Genomic DNA, 27707 nt, shown 5'->3' with positions numbered 1-27707 from the left:
TGGCTACGCTAAAGCGGAAGTATGAGGAGGCACTGAAGCAGATGACAGTCTTCCAGCAAGAGGTTCACACTCTTCGTATAGAGCTGAATGCCTCACAACAGGAGGTCAACAGTGTCCGGATAGAAGTGGACGTATCTCAGAAAGAGGTTCAGACACTCCGCAGAGCACTTGATGCCTCACATCATGAGACCAACAGCTGCCGCACAGACCTGGAAGTTTCCAGAAAGGAACTACACAGTCTCACTGAGGAGCTGGACATTGCTAAAGAAACTATTGGTAATCTTGATACAGATCTCAAAGTCTCTCAGAAGGAGCTTCAGACCCTCAACCTACTGTAGAGAAGGAAGTCTCACGCCAGGAGAGTGTCATTCTCAAAGCAGATGTGCGTAAATGGAAGGAGGACTGCAAAGAAGCCCTGAAGAATGCAGAGACTGAAAAAAGAGAAAATTCAAGATTAAAAACAGAAAACTTAAAACTGAAAGAAGAAAATTTTCAGTTGACAGAAGAAGTCAAGGAAAAGTTTGAAGCAGAGCACCGACTGCGGAACCAACTGCAAGGTCTGCGTCCACACCTCCAGTATGTTGAGGAGAAGCAGCAAACGCTGCAGGAAGAAAAGCTGCAGGCTACTAAAGAAATTCAAGTGCTGCAGGAACGTCTGATGACCCAGTATGTCCCCGCAAAGCAGCATGAGAAACGGAAGGCTACCCTGAGCATCACCAAAGCAACGCTAAAAGCCAAGTTTACAACCCAGGTGACGCAGCAAAAAAGGGAGCACAAGAAGGTCCAGAAACTGAAACAAGTAACTGTGGCCCAAGCAAAGAAGTTCATTGTGCGCCACAAGGCAACAAAAATTACAGAGCTCCAGAATATGAAGGAGACTCTGATACAGACTCAGAGAAAGCACCAGTATCCCACAGTAACTAATGCCCGTGAGGACAAGGGTACAGTGAGAGTTGGGGACTCCATGCAACTTCAAAACAAAATGACGAAGTTTGAGCCACCTAAGAAAGCACTAGCCAAACCTACAGCTGCCCAACAGGCAACAAACAGAGGTAGGAGTGCAGAATCAAAACCAGAAGAGTCCTTAGCTGAGGAAGCTGAAAAAATAGGACGTTCTCTGGAAAAGGAGGTGGAGGTGCAACTCGGTTGCCAAAGAAGCTGAACTGGTGACTCCGTGGTGTGGAGAAACTGCAGAAAGACCGCTTAAAGAGCAGAAAACTCTAAGGGCTAGTCCTAACGGCCCTACAACGGTTGCCATACACTTTGTCTACAAAAAGAGGAGTGCCCGACGCAACAGAAATCTCATGACCGCGCACGAGATAAAAAGACAACGTGGAAAAAGTCCTCCTCGAGCGACTGAGGAGTGCTGATCTCAAGCACCTTCGGGAGGAGACAAAAATAAACTGGAGAAAGGGCTCCAATCCCAGCTGGACAGAGGGTTCTCTTCCTCCATCCACTCTCATTCAAGTCACAGAAAGATCTCGAATGAGAGTGGAAGGATGGGCTTTGGCCGTGGTAAGCCCGAGCTTCCCACAAACAGGGGAGGTATGTAACAGGGGACTTATCCCTGTTCAGGTAATGTGCCTCTAATCCAGCAGTGTAGTGGTTAACTGCTGGTAGTCAATTAATAAAACACAACCTGCCTGATTAGATGGCTTAGAAAGGCTGTCTTTTGAAACAGGAAGTGAGAACTCTTTAGCTGACACCTGAGCTGAACTTGGAGACACACTTGTCTTGAGCTCTGCCAAAAGATAGCAGAGCTGCTTTCAAGACACAGGGAAAACTTCTAAACCTGTATGCTGACCAACCCTGGAGACAAGGGAGCTGAAGCAGGGACAGTGAAGATTTTCCCTCCAAACCACAAGGAACAGATAAGACTTTCATTCTTAAAAGACTGCTTATATCTGCTTATTGCATGCTATGTGTTTGGGGTTGGGAGAATTGCTTAACTAACGGAGATGTGAATTAATTGCATAGGAGTTCACTAGAAATACTCCCAAGTGGATAGAAGCTTTGTTCCCCCCCCTGTGTTTGGATATTTTCCTGATGAAAAGGAAAAGGCACAATAAAGCCTATTATAATTTCACCTTATAAAGCCTCCCATTGTGTACCTCTGTGAACGTCCGTCTACAGTGACCTAATAACATCTTTTGGGTTTAAATATCACCTCTATGCTGACGACACACAAATATACTTTTCACACCCGACCTTACACCTGCTATACAGACCAAAGTTTCTGAATGTCTCTCTGCTATATCATCCTGGATGGCCCTCCGTCGCCTTAAACTCAACATGGCTAAAACAGAGCTCCTCATACTTCCTCCCAAACCTGGCCCTACTACCTCCTTCCACATTACTGTTGGAACTACGATCATCCACCCAGTAGCCCAAGCACGCTGCCTAGGGGTCACACTCGACTCCTCTCTCACATTCGCCCCTCACATTCAAAACTTTTCTAAAACTTGTCGCTTTTTCCTCCGCAATATAACAAAGATACGCCCTTTCCTCTGTTGCTCGACTGCTAAAACTCTAACTCAGGCCCTCATTCTCTCCCGTCTTGATTACTGTAACCTCCTGCTGTCCGGCCTTCCTGCCTCTCACCTGTCTCCCCTGCAATCTATCCTAAATGCTGCTGCCAGAATCACTTTACTCTTTCCTAGATCTGTCTCAGCATCTCCCCTCCTGAAATCCCTCTCCTGGCTTCCAATCAAATCCCACATCTCACACTCCATTCTTCTCCTCACTTTTAAAGCTTCACACTCTTCTGCCCCTCCTTACATCTCAGCCCTAATTTCTCGCTATGCACCATCCCGACTCTTGCGTTCTGCTCAAGGATGTCTTCTTTCTACCCCCTTTGTATCTAAAGCCCTCTCCCGCCTTAAACCTTTCTCACTTTCTGCCCCACACCTCTGGAATGCCCTTCCCCTCAGTATCCGACTAGCACCCTCTCTATCCACCTTTAAGACCCACCTTAAGACACACATGCTTAAAGAAGCATACGAATAGCACTGTGAATATTCTGAACACATGATACATAAAGCTTGGCCCCCTGCAGACGCACTTACCAGAGCTCCCTCCTACTGTCTCTGTACGTTCTCCCTACCTACCAACTAGATTGTAAGCTCCTCGGGGCAGGGACTCCTCTTCCTTAATGTTATGTTTATGTCTAAAGCACTTATTCCCATGATCTGTTATTTATATTATCTGTTATTTATTCGATTACCACATATATTACTACTGTGAAGCGCTATGTACATTAATGGCGCTATATAAATAAAGACATACAATACAATACAATAGTTGACACTTGGGTAGCCAAAATATTTATTCACGTAAGACCTAGTAGAGTTGATAAACTTAAAGGAAATGGAGGAAAATGAAATTCTCTCTGCTGTCTCCTACTTAAACTTCCAAATCAAAACAGGGCACAATAGGTTACAGCGTACTGAAGCAGGGTGAAAATGTCACTTTAACAGCAAAATCTATTTTTGTTATCCTTAATAGAAATGCCACACGTGATTATTGAAGCGGTTTGTAACCAAAAATATATAACATCTAGATTACTGAAATCAGCTATCACAAATCACAATATTTATACCTGTAAAAATGAAAAATATATATTTTTAGCTGGTGATCATTTGAGACTTAATAAACTAATTCGGTCAAATGATACTCTTTGAAGAGGTTCTCAAAGGTATAAAGTAATATTTTGGGAAGGGTTATGTCTTCAGTTTCAACAGATGTAGAATGGGCCTAATAAGTTGAGTCTACTTCTGTCCCTCCAGATGCTATGTATACTAATACACTTAGGACATCTTCAGCAGATGCTGGGTCAGCATTCCACAAAGGGAATATCTTTTATTTTTTATTTATATAAATATTTTACCAGGAGAAATACACTGTGTTACCTCTTGTGTCCTGGTTACAAAATATCTGTACATTTATAGTGTAAAGTTATGTTTCTGTGAATGTGTTAATACATTCTATAATTCTCCTGATTTTCAATCTGAACATAGGTAACTTGTCAACTTTAATCTTATTTGCTAGTTCTATTGAAAACCGTAAATATGCACATACATTTCTACTGGTGCTCTAAATAAACTGATATATTAATTTATTGACTTTAAGCTGCTATGTAGTAATAATGATACTGTTTGTAGGATTGTGCATGTACATATTATCTACAGTAGTCTGTGATTTAGGGTGGATTCACTAAACTCCATTAAATCAGGGAACATAACACAATGGGGCCTATGCAGAGAGCTGCGAATTTTCGAAATTCGCCATTTTTTGGAGATAATCGCGCAGAAAACAGCAGAAAATGGAGATTTCCGAAAAACGCGCCAATTTTTCTTTTCTATTTGTAAAACTCGCCTCGCGGCTGGCGAGAACCGCAATCTCGCCAGTTTAAAAAATATCCGTATGCAGAGAGGCGCGAACGGCATCTAGCGGCTGTTCGCGCCAATAAAATGGCGCGATTGTCTCCGTTTTGCCTCGCCAAAAAAAACTGCCGCTCGCGGCCATTGCAAAGGGGAAAAAAAGGCGCGAATTTGTTTTAACACATTTCTGAAGCGCGCATCTCGCCAATTTAAACTCGCCAGACGCATCCATGTTAAACATAGCAGAATTCGCACTTTTCTGCATATGGAGATTAAAACTCTCCAAAAAAGCTCCTTTTTATTAAATTCGCCAAATTTAAAATTCGCTGCTCTCTGCATGAGGCCCAATGTGACTTAAAAGGAATAGGTTCTGTTCACTGAGTTAACGTTTTATTCACTAAGTTAATTATAGGCAAAAATAACAGCCGTAATTGAGCTTGTCATGTTATTGAAATATGTTTTTGCTGGAGTGAAGAGAGGAGCGGGACATAATGCCGGAAATAACTGTATTAGCAATGATTTTAACTAGCATTACACCCATCCAGACACTACAAAAGACTTATTTCAGGATGGCAGAGTAACGGCAGGTTTAGCTCTGACTAAACGAATGTAACGTTTCTTCCCCGCATTAACCTTTGATTGAGTTTAGTACCGTAAACAAGGGATGATATGATAACTCTTCCATTTGCATCTCATCACTAACATTCATTTTAGTTAAGGCTTTGCTCTTTAGGAGTGAAAACATGGCTAACTCTTATGTTATTGTCCATAGAGAATACAGAGTTACTATTAACGTGGTGTTAACCTAAGTTAAGTCACGTTAAGTGACTTAACTAAGTTCAGTGAATCAAAAGATAGTCGAGTAGAGCAATAGAGCAGCAGGGATGATTGATATTTCTGTGTACAGAAAGTTGGTGGTAAGGATCGTCTTTCACTTCTTAAAACAAGGAAAGTCCCATCCCATAAGCAGAAGAGAATAGTACGGTGTCCAGTTTATTCTTCGTGTTCCAGCACCTAACATTTAACAATGCACCTTTAACCAGCCCTTTCACCACTGCAGGTGCTTTCGGCTAAAATACCCCATTGATGTCAGTAGGGATTTGAAGCCCAATACAGCCTGAACAGCGGCTTTGGCACACCCAGATAGAGGCCCTTCATGTTCTCTGGAGTAGGGCAGTACCAGTCTATTGAATTTAACCTTGTCTCTTGGATTGTCGCTATATTCTGCTCACAATATTATTTACTACTTGAGTGCCCCTACAAGAGTTTACTGATACCGCTGAAATTCAGTGTGACTTTTACATGTGGTTATTACTAATGGTATTAATGATTTGTTGCATAGCCCTGCAGAGTATGCAGTGCTGTACATAACTTCACAAGATGCTGGCACGGAGGTTGAACCCAGGTTCACCTTGTCGAAAGCCAGTGATGCTGTTACTATGTCAGCACAGTAAGTCTCCTTAAAATATAATAAACAGAAAAATGATTATTCATCTTATATTCATAAAGACTATTCGCCAATTAGATGTACAGTACGTGTATAAGGTTCACAACTTTCTTATGCAAAATAGTTTTCTTGTTTGGATTAAGTGAAATCCTGTACTTGAAACATTCTAGACCAAGAAAGGCCAACCCCAATCCTCAATAGCCACCAACAGTGTCAGGTTTTCAGGATAGCCCTGCTTCAGCACAGGTGGCTCAGTCATTCTGACTGAGCCACTGATTTAGCCACCTGTGCTGAAGCAGAGATATCCCTAATACCTAGCCTGCTGGTGGCCCTTGAGGATTGGAATTGGCCACTCCTGTACTAGAATTTCCCACTACACATTTCTATACAAATGATTTGGTCCATTTACTGTACTGAGGGAGCATGTAATGCAGCCTATTTGTATTATTATGAAAGTGCTGACAACGCATCTTTATATAATATTAAAGAAAGAAAAAAGTTTGATCATATCCGTAGTAGTGATTAAGACTTAAAGCAAATGAAGACCATAAAGTACTTTATAAGTCTACTGCAGGGGGTGGCCCACTCCAGTCCTCAAGGGACACACACAGGTCAAGTTTTAAGGATATCCAGGTGGTTCAATCAGTGGCTCAGTCAAAGACTGAAGCAGGGATATCCTAAAAACCTGACCTATTGGTGGCCCTTGGGGACTGGAGTTGGCTACCCCTGGCCTAAAGTATGTTCCAAACCATAGGAACATGAAGAGCATTGGGGCTCATTCACAAAGGACAATGTCCGTGTCTTCACTATACATTGTATATACGTAAACACTCTTGTGTTTATCGCTACTAATGTTGATTTTATAACCTATTTTGACTTGTTTATATATGTGCTGATCTTCTTTAATACAGTGGAAGGCCACTAGCAGTTTTTAACATAGGTCAATTATTTTCTATTTAGTTTGCAGCCATCACTTTATTGCAATTTACCTTATGTTACAGGCATACCCCGGTTTAAGGACACTCACTTTAAGTACACTCGCGAGTAAGGACATATCGCCCAATAGGCAAACGGCAGCTCACGCATGCGCCTGTCAGCACGTCCTGAACAGCAATACCGGCTCCCTACCTGTACCGAAGCTGTGCGCAAGCGGGGAGACTATAGAGCCTGTTACAGATGTGTTATTTACATCAGTTATGCACGTATATGACAATTGCAGTACAGTACATGCATCGATAAGTGGTGAAAAGGTAGTGCTTCACTTTTAGTACATTTTCGCTTTACATACATGCTCCGGTCCCATTGCGTACGTTAATGTGGGGTATGCCTGTATAATGTATATAAAAGAAAGCGCAATTCCCCCCCCCCCCCTTTTTTTTTCCCTATGGATTTGTTTGAAATGTTAAAAACAAGATGTAAGATTCGCTATTGTAACTTAGAAATTGCCTACTTCCTAAGTCTTTAGTCTAGTATTCCACGGATCTCTCTCTGAGGTGAGTGAAGAAAAACAATACAATAGATTCAAAATACTCCCTATTCTTCCTACTGTATGTCTATAGACTCCGGTGTGCTGTCTAAATACTGTACTGTATATCCTTATTAAACCTATGCAAAAATATCAAAATAGTTACTTTAAAACATACATGGCCCTGTTAATTTGTATTTAAAAATAAAGAGAAGTGAAAAATGTATTCGTTATAGTTGATGATGGCATTAATATTTCAGTAAATACACGGTTGTCAGTTGTAATATCCTCAATTAGCAGTCACATATTTGTTCAATTTACTTCTTTGCTATATCCCTTCCAGTCATATCTGTATCAGTGGCAGCTTTAACAAATGACCACACAGTATTCTTTTGTTCTGAACAGATGTTTAGAATGAGTTGTCTTTTTGTCTTTGCTGTTATGAGTCTTATCTCGATGTTTAAAAAAAAAAACTCAGGTTAAACTTGCCATTTGCACAGTGAAAGGAGAATAAAATCTCCTTTTGTTTAGGGCAGACATTAGTCACAGGTGCCACAAGCTACAGAAAGTTCAACACAAAACCTGACAGGTGGGTTGTAAACACCTCTTACTTTCACTGTTCTTCCAGCTGATCACTAGGTCTTGGGAACATTTCTACTACCAACATCATTTTGGTTGTTAGTGCTCCTAAGGGTGCATTATTTGTTCCAAGAAATGAGAGATGGCTTTGCATTCAGAAGGATAATAGCATTTTGTAACTGGTTGAAAGTGGATATTGTAATTGTGCTGTTACTAAAGAGTGTCTGTTTTGAGGTCACTCTGATCTATTGACAGTAAACAGTTTAATGCACTCGTATGGCAGTATGGATCTGCTACTTCAGAAAGAGTTCATTCATAAGGCGCTGTACCTTCTCATGCAGTCACTTTAATCGCCAGCTTGTTAAACATTTGCTTCTATTCAGCAAAATGTAACAGCTGTTCTCTGAAATACATATGATGAGAATTTAATGCCTAACATTTCCTACAGAATGCTTGAGAAGGACTCATCTGGCCTTTAAGAAAAATAGCATGTAGCCAAAACAAATCCACAAAGTGCTCTAGATTGAAGCAAAATGAGTGAGTTCGCTAGCGGGTATTAAAATCCAAATATAAATGTAATTCTCATCTCCTACTGTCGGAATTGTAAAGAAATGTATTTAATTTTTTGCTATAAAATGTTGAATCTCCACTGTCATGCTTGTGGCAACATCAGCATACAGTACTTCATTGTTCAGCGGTCTGTATGAGAAGTCTGAACAACAGCATTGTTACCCAGCGCATTGAGTTATGTGATTCTTGTACAATACAAAAAACAGAACTTGCACCGACCCTGTGTTAATAATTGTAACTGGTGCTAAGGTCCAGAACCTTCACCATCATCAGGTACAATACACATACATAAAAACTGTTAGGCTAAGGTCCCGTTGCACGCGTCCGCACGGCTGGCTTGCTTGCCGGCGGCGCGTGCAACTCGCTGTACCGCGATCTGCGGTCTACAGGATGCTTTTCTCGGAGCGGGGGGGGGGCGTGGCCAAACGGGTCGGGGGGGGGCGCGGCCATGACGTGAGGGGGCACGGCCATGACGTGAGGGGCCGGAGCGGGAGGTGGGAGGATTGACTGGGAGGATTGACTGGGAGGATTGACAGGGAGGGGGGGCGTGGCTTGAGCGGAGGGACCCGCTACTCTTCCCCCCCCTCCCTCCACGGGCTGCCACGGGCTGCAGGTAAGTAAAAAAAACACACACACGCAGGCACTCATACATACATACATACACACACACACACACACACACAGGCAGGCACTCACGCACTCATACACACACACACAGGCAGGCACTCACGCACTCATACACACACACACAGACAGAGACAGGCACGCACACAGACAGGCACACACATACACACACTCATACACACACACACACACACACACACACACACACACACACACACACACACACACACACACACAGACAGGCACTCAGGCACACACATACACACACACACACAGGCACTCAGGCACACACATATACACACTCATACACACACACACACACACACACACACACACACACACACACACACACAGACAGACAGGCACTCAGGCACACACATACACACACACACACAGGCACTCAGGCACACACATATACAGACAGGCACTCACCTGCTTTCACTCCACACTCCTCCCCGCTCCCCGAAGCCTCTCCTCCTCCCGCAGCCTCCCCTCCCCATTGGCTCACAGCCACATCACGTGACACGTCGAAGCTAGGAAACACCATTCTGTGGTGTCTCCTAGCGGCTGACGCGCCACAGCGTGTGATCAGCTGTGCAGCCAGTGGGGACCGGGACCGACTCGCGAGGATTCCCCTGCTGGTGGGGAACTCGCTACATTGCCGCCCGCGCCAACGAGCGCAGCGGGTCCCAGGCCTAAGATCAGACCAGCACTCCTCAAAATCAATATCAAAACTTGCAACCTCACTAGTTGAAAACATTAACTTATTATAATAAATGTTTATACACATATAGTGAGAAAATAATTCTCACTCAAGAGTCCCTATAACTTGCACTCTAAGTACATTTATTTTTAGGGGAGATGTAATAATCTCTGAGAATATAATTATTCCCACAGTGAATTCTCTCAAAATATAATTATTCTCAATTTTTATATTTATAATTATATTCTCACTATATGTGTACAAATGTTTATAGGTTTGTCCCTTTGCACCAGAGTTTAAATAAATACTTACCTGTTTTGGCACGTGGGATAGAGCAGTCAATCCACTTGTTTTGTTGCTTATTATAATAAATACATTTACAAAAATCCAATATACTGGAGTACAGGCGAATAACTTCAAAAAAGTCTAATAGTAAGTTTAAAAATGAGAGTTACATAGTCACCACACGGATCTCCAAAGCAAGACGTGTTTCAGGGCTTACTTGCCCTTTCCTCAGGCTATGTGATTTTTGTCCAATAACCCTCCAGTACACTTGAACCACTTTGGAAAAAACTCCAACTTGATAGTCGATAAGTTTGGTAATTAACATAATTATCATGCTCTTTAGGATTTCATTCTTGAAATCAGATTTCAATAGTCCATTCAAGAGTTTGAGTGTCCTTAATTTATATTAGACTCATTCAACGCGAGACTTTATAGTACACAAACTGCAATAGTGTGCACCCTGGAAATACTGTATTCTCCCAGCCCTAAATGTAAGAGCTGTTGGACAGGATAATCTAAGATAGAACATTTGGGTCTATATGAGCATGGCATTGGGGATACTTTATAAGTAGATACATTACTAATTAATTGTCTGAGCTGTTGGGTTGCTTGTCAATAAAGAAGTGTGGAATCATAGCTATGAAAGTATACAGTTGGCATTAATGCACACAGAATGACCCTCTGTATCCACAGTATTTTAAATTTAGGAATAAATGAAATTGCCATAAACGTTGTCTGGTAACTGTCCTGAAAGGGGTACCATATCAGTCTCACAGAGCCACAATATTGGAAATCCTCAGCAAACCCAATATCTTCACTTTTGATTCAATGTTATGCTTAACAATATATAACAGATCAAAAATGACTTTGTCTAAAATGGGAAATCCTGTTAATTGTTCATTAATAAATACAAGAAATTAATTAATCTTAGAACGTCTGTCAGAATATGACCAGGCAGGAAGGGTGAGTTCATATGCCTATAGATTCCTTTTTCTGAATATTTGTACATTACTATTCTTTATTTTTTTAGCATTGCCAGTGTACAAAGTAAAATGGGGTTCGCTTGTAGATTGTAGCATGTTGCAAAAGAGTGTTTGTTATCGATGCTACTGTGTATGAGGGATGGAGTATTATTTGTATTAATAAAGGATAGGTGACTTGGTCATTTGTGTGAATTCTAGCTGTTTACGTTGTGCACAGTGATTGCAGTAAGATTCAGGATGCTGAGCAGTCAGGATTAAAGGGTAACAACAAAAATTAGCAGGACATGGACTAATTATAATAATTTTATTTCATATAGTACTTTTCTCCCAATAGAACTCTAAGTGCTTCACAATTACAGTATGGTGCGTGGTAAGAAGCATTGTACAGTACATAGGATTCTTACAGATACAGTCCCTGCCCAGATGAGCTTACAACCTGTGTTTTACGGTGCTTGAGGCACAGGGAAATAAAGTGACTTGCCCAAGGTTACAAGGAGCTGACACTGGGATTTGAATCCAAGTTCACTGAGCCACTCCTTCAGTATTTTAGGAGTTTATATTTGGAAAGGTTTTTGATGCCTATTTCTAAATATCCCATGAAAGTCTTGTGCAGAATCTATGCAAAGCCCATATGAGCATGAAAGTAAAATGAGTGAATAGGGTTTTATTTATGTATTTCCCCTGCTGGCACAGACCTTAAAGTCCATGCAGGAGTTTCTATACAGTGGACTTGGGGGACAGGAAGTTTAAAAATGCTTCGCAAGGCCACAGCAAAGTTCCGGTGTGATTTATTGTTAGTTTTTGTAAAGAAAATGAGGATTATTGTAATAAAGAGTGGAACTGTTGAATGCAATAGTTGTGGCACTCTTATTAAAGTGCTGGACACCATTGGGTTAATTTTTCGTACATTTACACTTGTATGTATATCTTTATTTTTATAGCACCATTAATATACATTGCGCTTCACAGGAGTATTACACGTGACATAATAAAATAAATAACAAATAATATAAATAACACATTATGACAGTAGGGGTTGCTGGCATCACAAAACTGGAATGAAGCCCAGCTAGCTACCCCTAAATCCATGTAACTTGGCAACCTATGTAAGGCTTAGTTCCCCCTGTTTAGTGAATCACCATTGTTCTGTGATGTGATTTGGGAGTCAGCCCAGTAAAGTGTAAATTGGATTATGTGGCTGTATGTACTAATTTCTAAGAAAGCAGACTTGTAATGTGGTTTGCATGTGTACATTTCTATGGAGAGGACTCTGTGATTTTAATCAGCTGAGGTTCCTTTAGAGAAATGTGTATTGAGACAAAGGCTGGGAGCGTGGAGGTGTTAAAGACATTTGGTGAGTGGAAAATAGTGGACAATCAGGTCTGCTCTGATTGGCCAGCAGCCCCTGTTCCATGTAAAGGATAGCCACAGAGGGCTATATAAGAGGCACTGCTGATCAGAGAATCTATCGGAGAGACTGAGAGCCATTCTGTGAAGGAGTTTGGATCTTGACTGTGACCAGCTGGAGATACATGTCATAGGGGCTGCTGTGTGATCAGCACTCTGATATCCTGGATGAGAAGCGGACAGGGCAAGCCTTCTTGAATCAGGCCCCTGCACCTAGCGAGGCTAGAGTCTACTCCTCAGGCCCCCAGTTGGTATTGTATCTTGTTTTGTACATCTTTGTTTTGTCTGCTGGCGTGCCAGAGTAAACCTCATTTTATTCAACAACCTTGTCCTGTCTGGTGCTAGTTATCCTGGTGGTTTCGGTGTAAAAGTACTGGTCTCCCGTGACACACATAATGGGAATAAGCACTTCAGACATACAAGTAACATTAGGAAAAGAGCTTACAATCGAATTGGTAAGTAGGAAGTACATACAAAGACACTAGGAAGGTGTTCTGGTAAGTGCGTCTGCAAGGGGCCAAGGTCGATATATGAAGCGTATAGTGTATAGTGTCAGCCACGAAGCTACCCAAATGCTTTGTTAAGGAGGGGGGTTTTAAAATAGGTCTTAAAGATGGATAGAGAGCGTTCTAGTCAGATATTGAGGGGACGGCATTCCAGAGGTGTGGGGCAGTGAGTGAGAAAGGTTTAAGGCGGAATACATCCTTGAGCAGAACGCAAGAGTTGGAATGAGTATAGCGAGAACTTAGGGCTGAGATGTAAGGAGGGGCAGAATAGTGTATAGTCTTAAAAGTGAAGAGGAGAATTGAGTGTGTGATGCAGGATTTGATAGGAAGCTAGGAGAGGGATTTCAGAAGGAGAGACGCTGAGACAGATTTAGGAGAGAGAAAAATTATTCTGGCAGCAGTATTTATGGTAGATTGTAGGGGAGACAGGTGAGAGGCAAAAAGGCCAGACAGCAGGAGGTTGCAGTAATCGAGACGGGAGAGAATGAGGGCCTGAGTCAGGTTTAGCAGTAGAGCAACAGAGGAATGGGCGTCTCTTTGCAATATTGCAGAGGAGAAAATTACAGGTTTAAGCTGCATTGTGAATGTGAGAGTAGAATGTGAGGGAGGAGTCAAATGTGACCCCTAAGCAGCATGCTTGTGATAGTCGCTGTACGATTGTGCTTCCAAAAAGTAATGTAGAAGGAGGTAGGGGGGCGAGGTTTGGGAGGAAGTATGAGTTTCTTTTTTGGACATGTTAAGTTTGAGTCGGTAGAGGGCCATCCAGAATGATATAGCGGAGAGACATTCAGAAACTTTGGTCTGTACAGCAGGTGTAAGGTCAGGGGTTGAAAAGTGTGTGTCATTAGCAAAGAGGTGATATTTGAACCCAACAGATGTGATAAGGTCACCTAGAGAGAGTGTGTAAAGAGAATATATACTATGACAGACCCCTAGGTTACCCCCACAGAGAGATCTTTAATTTGCAAATCCTGCATAGGGGGTCTGGTGTTTAGTACCTCATTTTGGTTGGCCGTGTGTTCTTGGCATTGTAACCCCACCGGCGTCTGTCCCATAGTCTTCCCTTCCTCTCCCCGTCTTGTGACTCTCTGGGATTTATGCGGGAATTGTATTGCGGATGTCCTAAAAAAGGAACCTGGGGTATCGGGAGTTGGAAGAGTGAATTTGCTTGGTCTGGCTGAGTGTGTGATATGTCTCTATCAGTCTCATTATCGCTCTCTGACCTTTCCCACTGACTAGACGAATCTTGGGGTTTATCGGTGGGATTTTTCCAAACCAAATTAAACCAAAAAATGTTTCCTTCTTGAAAATCTCTGTTGTCTCTGATAATTTTTTTTCTGTTTTCTAACCTTCAACTCAGTCTGAAATCATTCAATGTTGGTTTTAACTCTGTTCAATGTATTGTATTGATGTTTGTATTGTAATGTTTGCTGGGGGCAGATGAGGTGGGAGAAGGGGGTAGTTTCCCAAGGGTGGGTGGTTAGCCCTCTCGGGTGGGTAGTGGAAGGGGTTAATCCTTTCATTACCATAGCGGTTACTACCGATAATGATGGTTAACCCCTCCCGCAACCTTCCCGGTAGGCCTAACCACCACCCTAGGGCAATTACTCCCTTAACTCACCCCCTCTGCCCCCAATACACCAGGTAGTCTGGCTTAAACCCTTCATTGCCTTAGCAGTTAGCTGCTTGGTTAATGAAGCTACTTTTATTTTAATATGATAGTATTGTAGCCGGGGGTCTCCGGAGCTGAACCGCATTGATTTCAGGACCGGGAACCCCCTGCTTCCCGAGTTACAGGCCCTGTTATGGGGTGCGGGTATCCCTCTGGTTTGTTTAAATCTCCCGATCACGTGGCCCCGTAACGCGGGAGAATTTAAACCCATAATGGGGCCTGTAACTCAGGAAGCAGGGGGTCACCGGATCTGAAATCACACCGGTTCAGCTCCGGGGACCCCCTGCTACAACACTGTATTATTAAAATAAAATAAAAGCCCCACGATCGCCTGTGAGAGGCGCGCAGGGAGAGCGACTGATTCAGTCTATCTCTTACTGCGCGTCTATTACAGACAGGTGAAGCCAGGTAGGATTCACACAGCAGGGACCTCCGCTGTGTTAATCCCATGGGCCATTAGTCTGGCCGCTGTGATATCGCGGCGTGCTAGAGGTTACCGTGCAAAACTCGCCAAGCAAGCGGTAGAGAACAGAACAGGCATCTGCAGTGCACCTGCATGAAAAACTGTAAGGCACTCGGCCATGTTTTCAGTCATACATGTTTTGGAGAAATGAACTAATGTTTTCAACCCTTGTTGTTATTTATGTACAGCACTCACTGTTGCTGTATGTAACATTTATTTATATACAGTAGCGCCAATATTGTATGCAACGCGTTACAAAATTACAAAACAAGCTCAATAATGTACAAATAATGGAAGTGCAATCGGTAAATTGCAACATATGGCAAAGGAAGACCCTGGACCAAAGAGCTTACAATCTAAATGGTATTTCGAGAGACTTACACAGGATTATAAGTTAATTGATAAAAGTGCAGTCAAAGAGGTCAAGGGCATCTGGAGTTCGTTGTGGAGTAGAAAATTGAATAAGCTACTTCTTTTAAGAGGTGAATTTTCAATGGGGCTTTAAATGTACAAAGTGAAGGTACTTCATGAATATTGATTCGAAGAGCGTTCAATAGATAGGGAGAGATTAGTGAAAAAGTTTTAAAGCAGCAGTCCAAGATGCCATTTCTTTCCCCTTTAATACGTGTATCAATACAATCCACACAATGATGAGTAATTAGCTAAATTGCCTATCGATCCGTTCTCCTGTAATCAATCGGCGAAGATTCGACCTAGGGATTCACTAAATGGCTGTCAGTGCAGCAGAAGAGGCTCAAAGATGCAAAGTTTTGTGGGGAAGATAATGTGACCAGGCAGTCACAATTGGTGCACTGCAAGAGAGAGGGCAGGACTCCAATGGGGTGTGCCAGAGCCTGTTTCAGAAGAGGAAAGGGATGTGACGTTGCAAATGGTTGCTATAGAAACAAAAAAAATGTTTGTTACATCTAATACATTAAAAATGTAATTCAGAGTTGTTGTTTTTTTAAATGCTACAAGTATTTTCTCATAGTACAGAACTGATATATTTAAAAAAAAACATATGTAGAATATTGATTGGTCTGCAGCTTTAAGACGGGAGAGGGCTGCAGAGGTAAAAGGTATAAAGATGAGACATTGTTGGGTTGAGAGATCAAAGTTGAGATATATAGAGGTGCAGAGGAGTGCAAAGCCTTTAAAAGAAAGGAGAGTTTTGTAGTTTTATACGAAAGATAATTGGAAATCAGCAGAAAGTGTTTAGGCGGTCAGAAGCAGATACACATCTAGAAGAGCAGAAAATTAATCGAACAGCAGCATTTTAAGTGGATTGTGAAGGATAGAGGTGTGAGGCAGGCCAGATAAAACAATGTTACAGTAATCAATACGGGAGGGAACAAGGGCATACATTTGTTTTTTAATGGTAGTGAAACATGGGAAAGGGCGTATCTTAGTAATGTTGTAGAGTAAGAAACAGCAAGATTTAGTAACAGTTTGTATGTAGGAAGAAGGCAAGTGAGGAGTCCAATGTAACCTATAGAGAACATGCTTGTGAGAGTGGGTGGATTCTAGTATTATTGACTGTAATTGGGAAGGGAACAATGGCGCCTTGTTTGGTAGGATATATGAGGAGCTTTGTCTTAGCGATGTTAAGCTTCATGCGATGAAGGGCCATCCAGGGCGAGTTTGCTGATAGGCACAATTTTTAACTGCACTGCAGGTGTAAGGTAGGTGTATATTAAATATAGTTGCGTGTCTCCAGGATTTAGATCATAGCTGAATTCAAAGGAGTCAATGAGGTCATCCAGCGAGAGTGTCTCTAGAGAGACGCATAAGGGACCTAAAACAGACCCATGAGGTACACCTACAGAGAGTGCTATAGAGGTTGAGGATGAGTTGGCATAAAAGACTCTGAAGGAATGGTGGGAGGGGTATAGGAGAACCAGGAAAGGGCAATGCCACAGATGCCAAGAGACTGAAGAGTAGAGGGTGGTAAACCGTATCGATAAATGAGGAGACATCAAGCAGAATCTGAATGGAGTAGTTACCTTAGCATTTGGTATTAAGATGGTCATTAGCTACCTGATGGTATAATACATTCTTTTCTATATCATTATATTCCTTCTCAAATGGTAGGTTCCTGTAGAATATACCAGATGCATGCAAATTTCAGAATGTGTTCATGTACGTGTGTGTGTATGCATTATTTATTGTATTTGATCATTCAAATTCTTCTTTGCAGGTAATCCAGGCATAGTTGGCTATTACAGGACGTTCATGCAGGCTTTGTACTGTGGATTGGATCAACAATATCCTGTGTGGGCAGTCAGCCATGCAGGTCATTGTGCACCACCAAGAGGAATGGACATGACTGATGGTATTTATCACTATACTGAATTTATTTTATCAGCGCTTATTTTAAAGTTCTGAAAATATCCGCATAGTGCAGATCGCATACAAAGGTGCATGACGGTAAAACTACATAACCGACACATTCTGAACACTTTCAGAAACCCTCATTTCCAAGCAATGGTTTGTTACCAGTTAACACCTGTTCTATTCCTGTCCTGTGAAGATGATCATTTGTCTTTAATCTCCTTGGGTTGTGGATATTCATGTCAGGAAGGGTGTGATTAGTGTGTCAGTTTAACATGGTGGTTTGTGTATTTGTAGGGGATTCTGTGTGTAGGTTTCTTCTTAATACTAACATAAATGTGTGTTAGGTTTTCTCACCACTCTTTAATATCACGAGTTTTAGTAAATAATGATCTCTGCATAGGAGAAGCAATTTGCCTGCTTAGCTCTCTTGATATTTTTTTTAACGGTCCTGAAGAATCAGTTGCCCCAGGTGCAAATGCCCATCCCATGTACTTGGTGAACAAGAGTAGTGTGTATGAAAACTAGACCCAAACACTGCCAACTGTTGTAATCTGCTTAGTTTTTTTCCCCCATTAGAAAATAAAAAAATTATCCCTGTTTTTCAATAATACTGGCTGTAGAACGTTTAACCCAGTTTGCTGTAAACATCGGAATCTAAAAGTGAGAATTCCCAGCAACTTAAAATCATGATATTAATTAGATGTTTACTCATGGAGACACAATATAACACTGCCCGGTCCTAACTTGGGGTGACTAATGTCCTTTGAAGTTACCAGATTGCAAATGTAGCCACAAACTTCTTGGTTCAAATGAATGACTTTGTATGAACGGACTATTGTTTCAAGAATTTAAGTTGGACTAACTGATGTCAAATTATCAGCCTGCATGAGCAGCTATTGCCTGTAGGGTGCTAACCTGTGACATGATATGTGACTGCTATTACTTTAAGTGAGGAATTTAATTTCTCCTGATTTGTGCATGGCCACCTAATTGTGTGAATCTAAAAGTGGATTCGTTTAATTTGCCACATCTCCCTTTATATATTTCTGAATCTTCTGGAATTTAGTATTTCTCCTTTGATTGCTACATGCTTTTGCATTGTGGATTATTACTAAAGGTAATTCTATTAGGAAATTGCAAAATAGTAATTACATACACATAAAAACTATTGATCACTGTTGCAAACCGTGTAATCTTTTTTTTCCCTGATGTGCCTAGTTCTTGCAATTGATTCACTGCTTAGCTATATGTTATTAACATTTACAGTCTTCTGTTACTGTGTACTAGTAACATTTTGGGCCAGAGGCTGGATATGTTAAATTGAGGATATGATAGAATGAATTTTTATTTGGACATTACAGTATGTATTTGAATTACTATAACTTACAACCACACATTGTGTTGGGTAAAAAAGTGACAAAACCCCTCCACCGTATTGCATACAGCAAATGAAAATATTACTTGTGAGCATGTGAATGTGCACACAAATGATATTTTTATTTGCTGTACACTGTATGGTGGAGGGTTTTGTCACTTTTGTACTCACCGTAACTTATTTAATGTGTGGTTGAAACCTATCCCAGCTTCAAATTGCAAAGCTAATTTAACCATCCTCACACTGCTGAGACCCAAAATGTCAAAATAGCTGTCTGTGAGTAGATTAACTGGGTATGCACTTCTTTAAAGGAGAAAGTCAAGCAATATCCTACATGTTTTTTTATTTTATTTATTTTTAATAAATCAGTTCTGTAGTATTAGATAGTACATTTTTTTCGTTTAAAATTCAACTCTTGTGTTCTGCCCAATAAGGGTTGCATACCTTGGACCTTCCTCCTCGGTACTTAAAGAGCTGCACTTTCTAAATGTAGAAAGTGTCTCCTCCCCCCCCCCCCTATTGAGAGAGACTGGTATCACACAGAGGTGTTCAGGACTCTGGCACCTTCTGTCCCCCTCCCCTTGGGGAGTGGGGTGAGTACCTTACCTCACTCTGGCTCTATTAGGAGTCAGGGAAGAGTTAGGACTGCCCTTGGTGCCCTAGGCCATGGGTGGAAGTCCAGGAACCATCTGAAAGGTGAAAGGGCCGGAAAGTGTTGCGGTGCAGTGTATGCTGATACAAGCTGTATGCAATAAATACTATTCCAGTTAAATATACTTCTGCCTGAGTTTGCAATCTATCAGGGGAGTAGAAGTGAGTTCTCCTGCAGGGATTGTCTCCAAATCCCCGGAGCTGCAAGAGATGGAAGCACTGTCACCATGAGGAAGAACCAGCTTGTACCCCAGAAACCTGTCCTGGTGTCCCCAGTACTACTGGCGGACCACTCGGTATCCTGTAAGACAGCATGTATCAGCACCACACACCTGGTAGCAGGGCTAATCTCCCAGAGGGTGGGGGAAACACTGTTACATATATATATATATATATATATATATATTGTGACAGAGTCATTGACTCTGTATATATTAGTAGGAGATTGTATTATGCCTGCTTTCCAGTATGCAATGAGTTAACTCTCCTAGTTAGCAGGCCACAGGTGATCCTAATTCAGTGAGCTCACCTGCTTTAAAAAGGGGAAGAGGAAATGGCTCCCGGGCAGCAGTCTCTCTCAGACACTGAGAGAGGACAGAGGAGAGTAGACAGACAGACACAGGCTGCTCAAATGTATGCTTTCCCGAATGGAATAAAGCTCCCAGGTAAGGAGCCAAGTGGCATCACCAAATATTGTTGGTCTGGTCTAGTTTAGCTAACCAACCGGATTGATAGGCTTAACCTTATTTAGTTAGCTTCCCTAACGGGGATAGGCTTTTGTTTTTAATTTTTTTGTTTCACTTAAAGGGACAGAGCGCCCATTGTTTTGTTATGTTTATGGACAAATAAAACCACCAGCAGATTATTTCGCTAGAAGAACTGTTTTGCCTCCTCACTAACCATGGTCATCCTGCCAGAATATATATATATATATATATATATATATATATATATATCAAACAGAAGGAAAAAAGCTGCGCCTCTAAGGAACATAAATCAATGTATATGTATATGCTAGAACAATCTTATATAAATAACCTGAATTGCCTAAGCAATGATATAAAAGGTTATATGAACCTAAAAACATAGGATAGGCCCATAACAAACATATAACAACAACAGGTGAAAAAAGAAAATGAAAGGATAAACCAGTCCTCAAATAGTTCCAATGAATAGTATGGGTGCTGGTGTGCAGGGTCTCCGGCAGCTCTCAATGTGGACCAACCACGTCCACAAGATATCTAAAAGGGAAAAAAGAGGAGAGAGCGCACGCCCATAGCGTAAAAAAGTAAATTTAATGAGGGGGAGGGGGGGAGAGGGGGGTAAAAAACGCACTTACAAAAAGTACAATAAAATCAAGCATATGTGATAATAATCACCACCATCCGGTCTAACTGCAAGCTCTTGGGGCAGTCCCAGGCTCCGTGGGTGAAGGAGCAGCGTCTCAGCAGATTTCCACGACTGTTGTAATCATCCGGTCAAAGTGCAGGCTCTTGGGGCATTCCCAGGCTCCGTTGGCAAAAGAGCAACGTCCCAGCAGTTTCCCAGGGCTGGTGTGCTGTCGATAGTCCAAGAAAGAAGTTCCGTATCGATGGTGCATGTAGCACTAGCGCTTGGATCAGTCCGCTCCAGCGCTGGGTGTAGACTTCAATGTCAGTGCGTCTGACGTCATGACGCTCCCTGACGCGTTTCGTCAGTCACGCTAACTTTTTCAAAGGGATATCATGAGAAGGGGAGAGGTCTGGTATTATATACTCACCCCAATGATGGTAATTGTTAAAGAAACGCCCCTACTCAGCTGCAATCATTTTACGTGCTACTACACAGTAATAAAGACATAGTTACATAGAATACAGATATTTAACCCTGAAAGGATTGGAGGAGATGATTTGAGGAAATAGAACAAGGATATAGAACAAGGATATATACTCCAATTGCTAATCAAATTCCCAAATGTACATGGATAGATGGCACATAATTAAACATATATGTGATGTAAAATCATTATCAAAGAACATTTATAAAACAATGGGATTCTATAGGGATCAAACCAAAATTGAAAGTACTTCGCCTGTATGTGGATCAAACCCCATCAGTTGTAAATATATTATGTATACAAGGGATATATTATAATACATCCACATGGTGCAGAGAATATACATATCTAAACCCCACCTCATAGATAAGGAGGGATGGTTCACACACAGGCCAATATTAAGTGTATTACTGAAACATTGATGATAAAACCGGAGACCATATAACATTTTGTAAAGTGTAATGAAAATGCAATGCAATATATACATATGCAACCACAAATGATCAAATAACAGATATTATACCCTGATGGGTGTGTAAAAATGATAATAAATACAAACAGTAATTCATATGATCCCATGTAATTGGACTAAAGACAGAATAAAATTAAATGTAATTAAGAATGAGAATTGAAATAAAATAAAAATAAAAATAAAAAGAACATTATTCTGGAGTCTGTATGCCACAAACAAGGCAGGGGCCCGGAGAGCTATTCAGCATCTAAGTGCTCTACTGTGAATACGTTAGATATTGTGTAGTGTGTGGAATTGATTTATGTGTACTGTAAACTATATACCTATTTATATCTATTAGCTAATAGTTACTAACCAGGCCCTAAATGGCCATACTAAAGTGAATGCCTAATTTTGTGAATTTTAATTTATATACGTGAAGGCTATTCAAATATTATATAATGTATATAAGGATAAATACCTAATACCGTCTATTGAAACCCAGTGACCCAAGTGATGATATTATATGTTATAAATCCACACAAATGTGCAAATAGATGTGTTAATAATGGATAAATACATCCATTAGTCAGACGGGAGGGAGGTGGGGACAGGGGAGGGAGGGGGGGGGGAAGGAGGGAAAGGGAGGGGGGGGGAAGGAGGGAAAGGGAGGGGGCGGGAAAGGGGGCGAAAGGGGGACGGTGAGGGGAGGACCTCTGGAGGAGATCCAGACAAAGGATGGACTGAGAGGCAGAGGAGGAGAACAGGAAGAGGCATCCAAGGAATCACTAGACTAGAGTACTAACGTCTAAACATTCGTTTAGTCCCCCAGGATTGAGAGTGCCCAATTGGTGAATCCAATAGGTTTCCCGCCTGCAGAGCGTCTTGAACCGGTCGCCTCCTAGAACACACGGAGAAATGGTCTCTATTCCCATAATATGCATGGTCTTGGGGTTCTGTTGATGAAATAGTTTGAAGTGTCGAGGGACACTGTGGTTATTGAGACCCTTAATAACATTTCTCCTATGTTCCAGGAAGCGAGTTCCCAAAGTCCTAGTGGTGCGTCCAACATATTTCAGACTACAACCGCACTGTATAAGATACACAACATAAGTGCTAAGACAAGTGATAGAACTACTGATGGCATACGTGGTACCCCTCATTGGAGAACAAACATGAGTTTGGTTCAAAAGATGCCTGCACGTGATGCATCGACTGCGGCCACAGGGATGGTTACCCAATGGTCCCTTCTGTTTTGCAGTATCACAATTGGAGGAAGACTTGAGCCTAGTGGGAGCTAGTATGCTTTTTATACTTCTCGCCTTCCTATATGTAACAGTAGCTCTATCCGGCAGGATGGGTCCTAGATGGGGATAACACTTGAGAATGGACCAATGATCATTCAAAATTTTATTGATAAATTTGGATGACTGGTTGTAGGTGGTAATAAATCTTACAGTCGACCTCTCCATCTCTGTATGTATTACTGGGGTATCATAACCTGAACGTTTTCCTCTCTGTTGTTTATTTTGTTTATTTTTTGATTTCTCAAGTAAAGTCGATCTAGCAATGGAACTCACCTTGCTGAGAGAGTCGGACACCACGATGGGATCATATCCCTTGGAAAGAAACTTCTTCCCAAGTGTGACCGACTGGTTTTCAAAGTCAACATCCCTTGTGCAGTTCCTACGAATTCTGTGGAACTGCCCCAAGGGAATATTGTTGAGCCAGTGTTTGTGATGATTGCTGGATGCATGGACGTAGCTATTCACAGACACAGACTTGAAATGTGTGGTGGTAATAATATTCAAGTCTGTGTCTATGCTCAGGGCCAGATCCAGAAAGACAGTGGACAAGTTGTTAATATCAAAAGTAAATTTGAGTCCAAACGAGTTGTCGCTGAAGGAGCTCAGGATATCGTGTAGAACCGACTCCTCTTCATCCCAAATTAAAATGATGTCATCTATGAAACGGCCATAGTATACGAGACCCAACGTTCAAGTTATGATACCCCAGTAATACATACAGAGATGGAGAGGTCGACTGTAAGATTTATTACCACCTACAACCAGTCATTCAAATTTATCAATAAAATTTTGAATGATCATTGGTCCATTCTCAAGTGTGATCCCCATCTAGGACCCATCCTGCCGGATAGAGCTACTGTTACATATAGGAAGGCGAGAAGTATAAAAAGCATACTAGCTCCCACTAGGCTCAAGTCTTCCTCCAATTGTGATACTGCAAAACAGAAGGGACCATTGGGTAACCATCCCTGTGGCTGCAGTCGATGCATCACGTGCAGGCATCTTTTGAACCAAACTCATGTTTGTTCTCCAATGAGGGGTACCACGTATGCCATCAGTAGTTCTATCACTTGTCTTAGCACTTATGTTGTGTATCTTATACAGTGCGGTTGTAGTCTGAAATATGTTGGACGCACCACTAGGACTTTGGGAACTCGCTTCCTGGAACATAGGAGAAATGTTATTAAGGGTCTCAATAACCACAGTGTCCCTCGACACTTCAAACTATTTCATCAACAGAACCCCAAGACCATGCAAATTATGGGAATAGAGACCATTTCTCCGTGTGTTCTAGGAGGCGACCGGTTCAAGACGCTCTGCAGGCGGGAAACCTATTGGATTCACCAATTGGGCACTCTCAATCCTGGGGGACTAAACGAATGTTTAGACGTTAGTACTCTAGTCTAGTGATTCCTTGGATGCCTCTTCCTGTTCTCCTCCTCTGCCTCTCAGTCCATCCTTTGTCTGGATCTCCTCCAGAGGTCCTCCCCTCACCGTCCCCCTTTCCACCCCCCTTTCCCCCCCCTCCCTTTCCCTCCTTCCCCCCCCCCTCCCTTTCCCTCCTTCCCCCCCCCCCTCCCTCCCCTGTCCCCACCTCCTCCCTCCCGTCTGACTAATGGATGTATTTATCCATTATTAACACATCTATTTGCACATTTGTGTGGATTTATAACATATAATATCATCACTTGGGTCACTGGGTTTCAATAGACGGTATTAGGTATTTATCCTTATATACATTATATAATTTTTGAATAGCCTTCACGTATATAAATTAAAATTCACAAAATTAGGCATTCACTTTAGTATGGCCATTTAGGGCCTGGTTAGTAACTATTAGCTAATAGATATAAATAGGTATATAGTTTACAGTACACATAAATCAATTCCACACACTACACAATATCTAACGTATTCACAGTAGAGCACTTAGATGCTGAATAGCTCTCCGGGCCCCTGCCTTGTTTGTGGCATACAGACTCCAGAATAATGTTCTTTTTATTTTTATTTTTATTTTATTTCAATTCTCATTCTTAATTACATTTAATTTTATTCTGTCTTTAGTCCAATTACATGGGATCATATGAATTACTGTTTGTATTTATTATCATTTTTACACACCCATCAGGGTGTAATATCTGTTATTTGATCATTTGTGGTTGCATATGTATATATTGCATTGCATTTTCATTACACTTTACAAAATGTTATATGGTCTCCGGTTTTATCATCAATGTTTCAGTAATACACTTAATATTGGCCTGTGTGTGAACCATCCCTCCTTATCTATGAGGTGGGGTTTAGATATGTATATTCTCTGCACCATGTGGATGTATTATAATATATCCCTTGTATACATAATATATTTATAACTGATGGGGTTTGATCCACATACAGGCGAAGTACTTTCAATTTTGGTTTGATCCCTATAGAATCCCATTGTTTTATAAATGTTCTTTGATAATGATTTTACATCACATATATGTTTAATTATGTGCCATCTATCCATGTACATTTGGGAATTTGATTAGCAATTGGAGTATATATCCTTGTTGTATATCCTTGTTCTATCTCCTCAAATCATCTCCTCCAATCCTTTCAGGGTTAAATATCTGTATTCTATGTAACTATGTCTTTATTACTGTGTAGTAGCACGTAAAATGATTGCAGCTGAGTAGGGGCGTTTCTTTAACAATTACCATCATTGGGGTGTGTATATAATACCAGACCTCTCCCCCTCTCATGATATCCCTTTGAAAAAGTTAGCCGTGACTGACGAAACGCGTCAGGGAGCGTCATGACATCAGACGCACTGACATTGAAGTCTACACCCAGCGCTTGAGCGGACTGATCCAAGCGCTAGTGCTACATGCACCATCGATACGGAACTTCTTTCTTGGACTATCGACAGCACACCAGCCCTGGGAAACTGCTGGGACGTTGCTCTTTTGCCAACGGAGAATGGGAATGCCCCAAGAGCCTGCACTTTGACCGGATGATTACACCAGTCCTGGAAATCTGCTGAGACGCTGCTCCTTCACCCACAGAGCCTGGGACTGCCCCAAGAGCTTGCAGTTAGACCGGATGGTGGTGATTATTATCACATATGCTTGATTTTATTGTACTTTTTGTAAGTGCGTTTTTTACCCCCCTCTCCCCCCCTCCCCCTCATTAAATTTACTTTTTTACGCTATGGGCGTGCGCTCTGTCTTTTTTCCTTTTTAGATATATATATATGTAGAGGTATCAGTACCGTGTTAACCGAGCTTCAATAATCAAAAAATAAATAGATGATACCGTTCTGTGGCTAACGAAATGCTTTTATTTGTGCGAGCTTTCGAGATATACTGATCTCTTCTTCCGGCGATGTTACAATGAATGAAGCAAGGATTACTTAAAAACAGTGTCTCTTGGAATGTTATCTGTACTGGTCCTTCCCCCGTGTGGATGAGATTTATGGCTGGAGGTGTCAAAGGGTAACTGAAAGCAAGTGAAGAAAGAGTGTGTATGTGTATCAGTGTGAATAAAAATGAATGGAGAGCCCACAGTATAAACTGTGCTCTACACAAGGTGTGTGTGGAGTGAGAGGGGATATAAATGGTGTGGGTGGGTGTGGAAATGTGAGAGTTTGTAGCACAACTAAAAGTGTGTGTGGATACTATGTGGTCCCTATTGGTGTATAGGGATGGAAAAATAAGGAGTATTGGTATGTGTGAGAGACAGCTGTGTGTGCATACATATAGCACAGTATGTACATACATGGCCTTTAGCGCTCATGGGAAGAGAGTTCGCTAGTGTCAGTAATGACTCATAAAATTTCGATCTCTGTTTAGGCCACTGCTAAGTGTCCCGAACAGTTGCATAAATTTGTATTCATGCAACCGTCTCTCTTTTGGTGTTTTAAGATTACCTTTGAGTATGGCAACCCTCAGATCATTCATCTTATGGCCAGAGTCAGAGAAATGTTCGCCAACAGGACTGTCTCTTGTTCCGCGTGTGATGCTGTGGCGATGCAGGTTCATTCTCTTGTTTAGCCCCTGTCCTGTCTCACCTATGTAGTAGCAGCCCCCTGGGCATTTCATGCACATGATGAGGTACACGACATTGCTGGAGGAACAGGTGAACCCTCCTCTGATTTTGTTTTCCCGATTCTTGTGTGGTATTTGTATTGTGTCCGCTGTGTAGAGCATTGCGCAGGTTTTGCATCTTGGGTCCTGGCATGGTTTTGTCCCGCATTCAGTTGTACTGCTGAATACTTTACTCCTCACCATAATATTCTTGAGATTATGGGGTTGTCTGTATGATAATAAGGGTGCTTCAGGGAAGACCTGTTGCAGTCTTGTATCTTCCTGGAGGATGGGTTGTAGTTTCCTGGCGATCTTGCGTAGGTCTCCTAGGTGTGGGTTATATGTGACCACCAAAGGTACCCTGTCGCTTGTCTCCTTCTGTTTGTATTCAAGGAGATCACTTCTTGGTATTCTGGTGGCTTTGTGAATTTGCTGGTCTACAATTCTGTGGTTATATCCACGGTTTATAAAGTCTGATCTCAAGGCTTTAATCCGCTGGTCTCTGTCTGCTGTGTCGGAGCATATCCGGTTGTATCGTATGGCTTGACTGTAGATGGTTGCATGTTTGGTGTGTGTCGGGTGGAAGCTGTTGTCCCTCAAATAGCTGGCTCTGTCTGTAGGTT

The 27707-nt window shown here is 41.7% G+C and overlaps 1 protein-coding gene across 1 annotated transcript in view; it reads left to right on the top strand.

The window, feature by feature from the left end:
- The window catches only part of LDAH (lipid droplet associated hydrolase), a 268312-nt gene that overhangs the window by 46329 nt on the left and 194276 nt on the right, over positions 1–27707 (top strand). The window contains exon 3 of the mRNA XM_075598447.1: positions 17281–17415. Coding sequence (XP_075454562.1) covers positions 17281–17415 — 135 coding nt within the window. The remainder of the gene's footprint in view (positions 1–17280; positions 17416–27707) is intronic.

The sequence above is a fragment of the Ascaphus truei genome, chromosome 4 (genome assembly GCF_040206685.1).
Source record: "Ascaphus truei isolate aAscTru1 chromosome 4, aAscTru1.hap1, whole genome shotgun sequence".
In the NCBI taxonomy this organism is placed as follows: domain Eukaryota; kingdom Metazoa; phylum Chordata; class Amphibia; order Anura; family Ascaphidae; genus Ascaphus; species Ascaphus truei.
The sequence above is the reverse complement of the archived record's forward strand: the minus strand, read 5'-3'. Positions and strand labels throughout refer to the sequence as shown.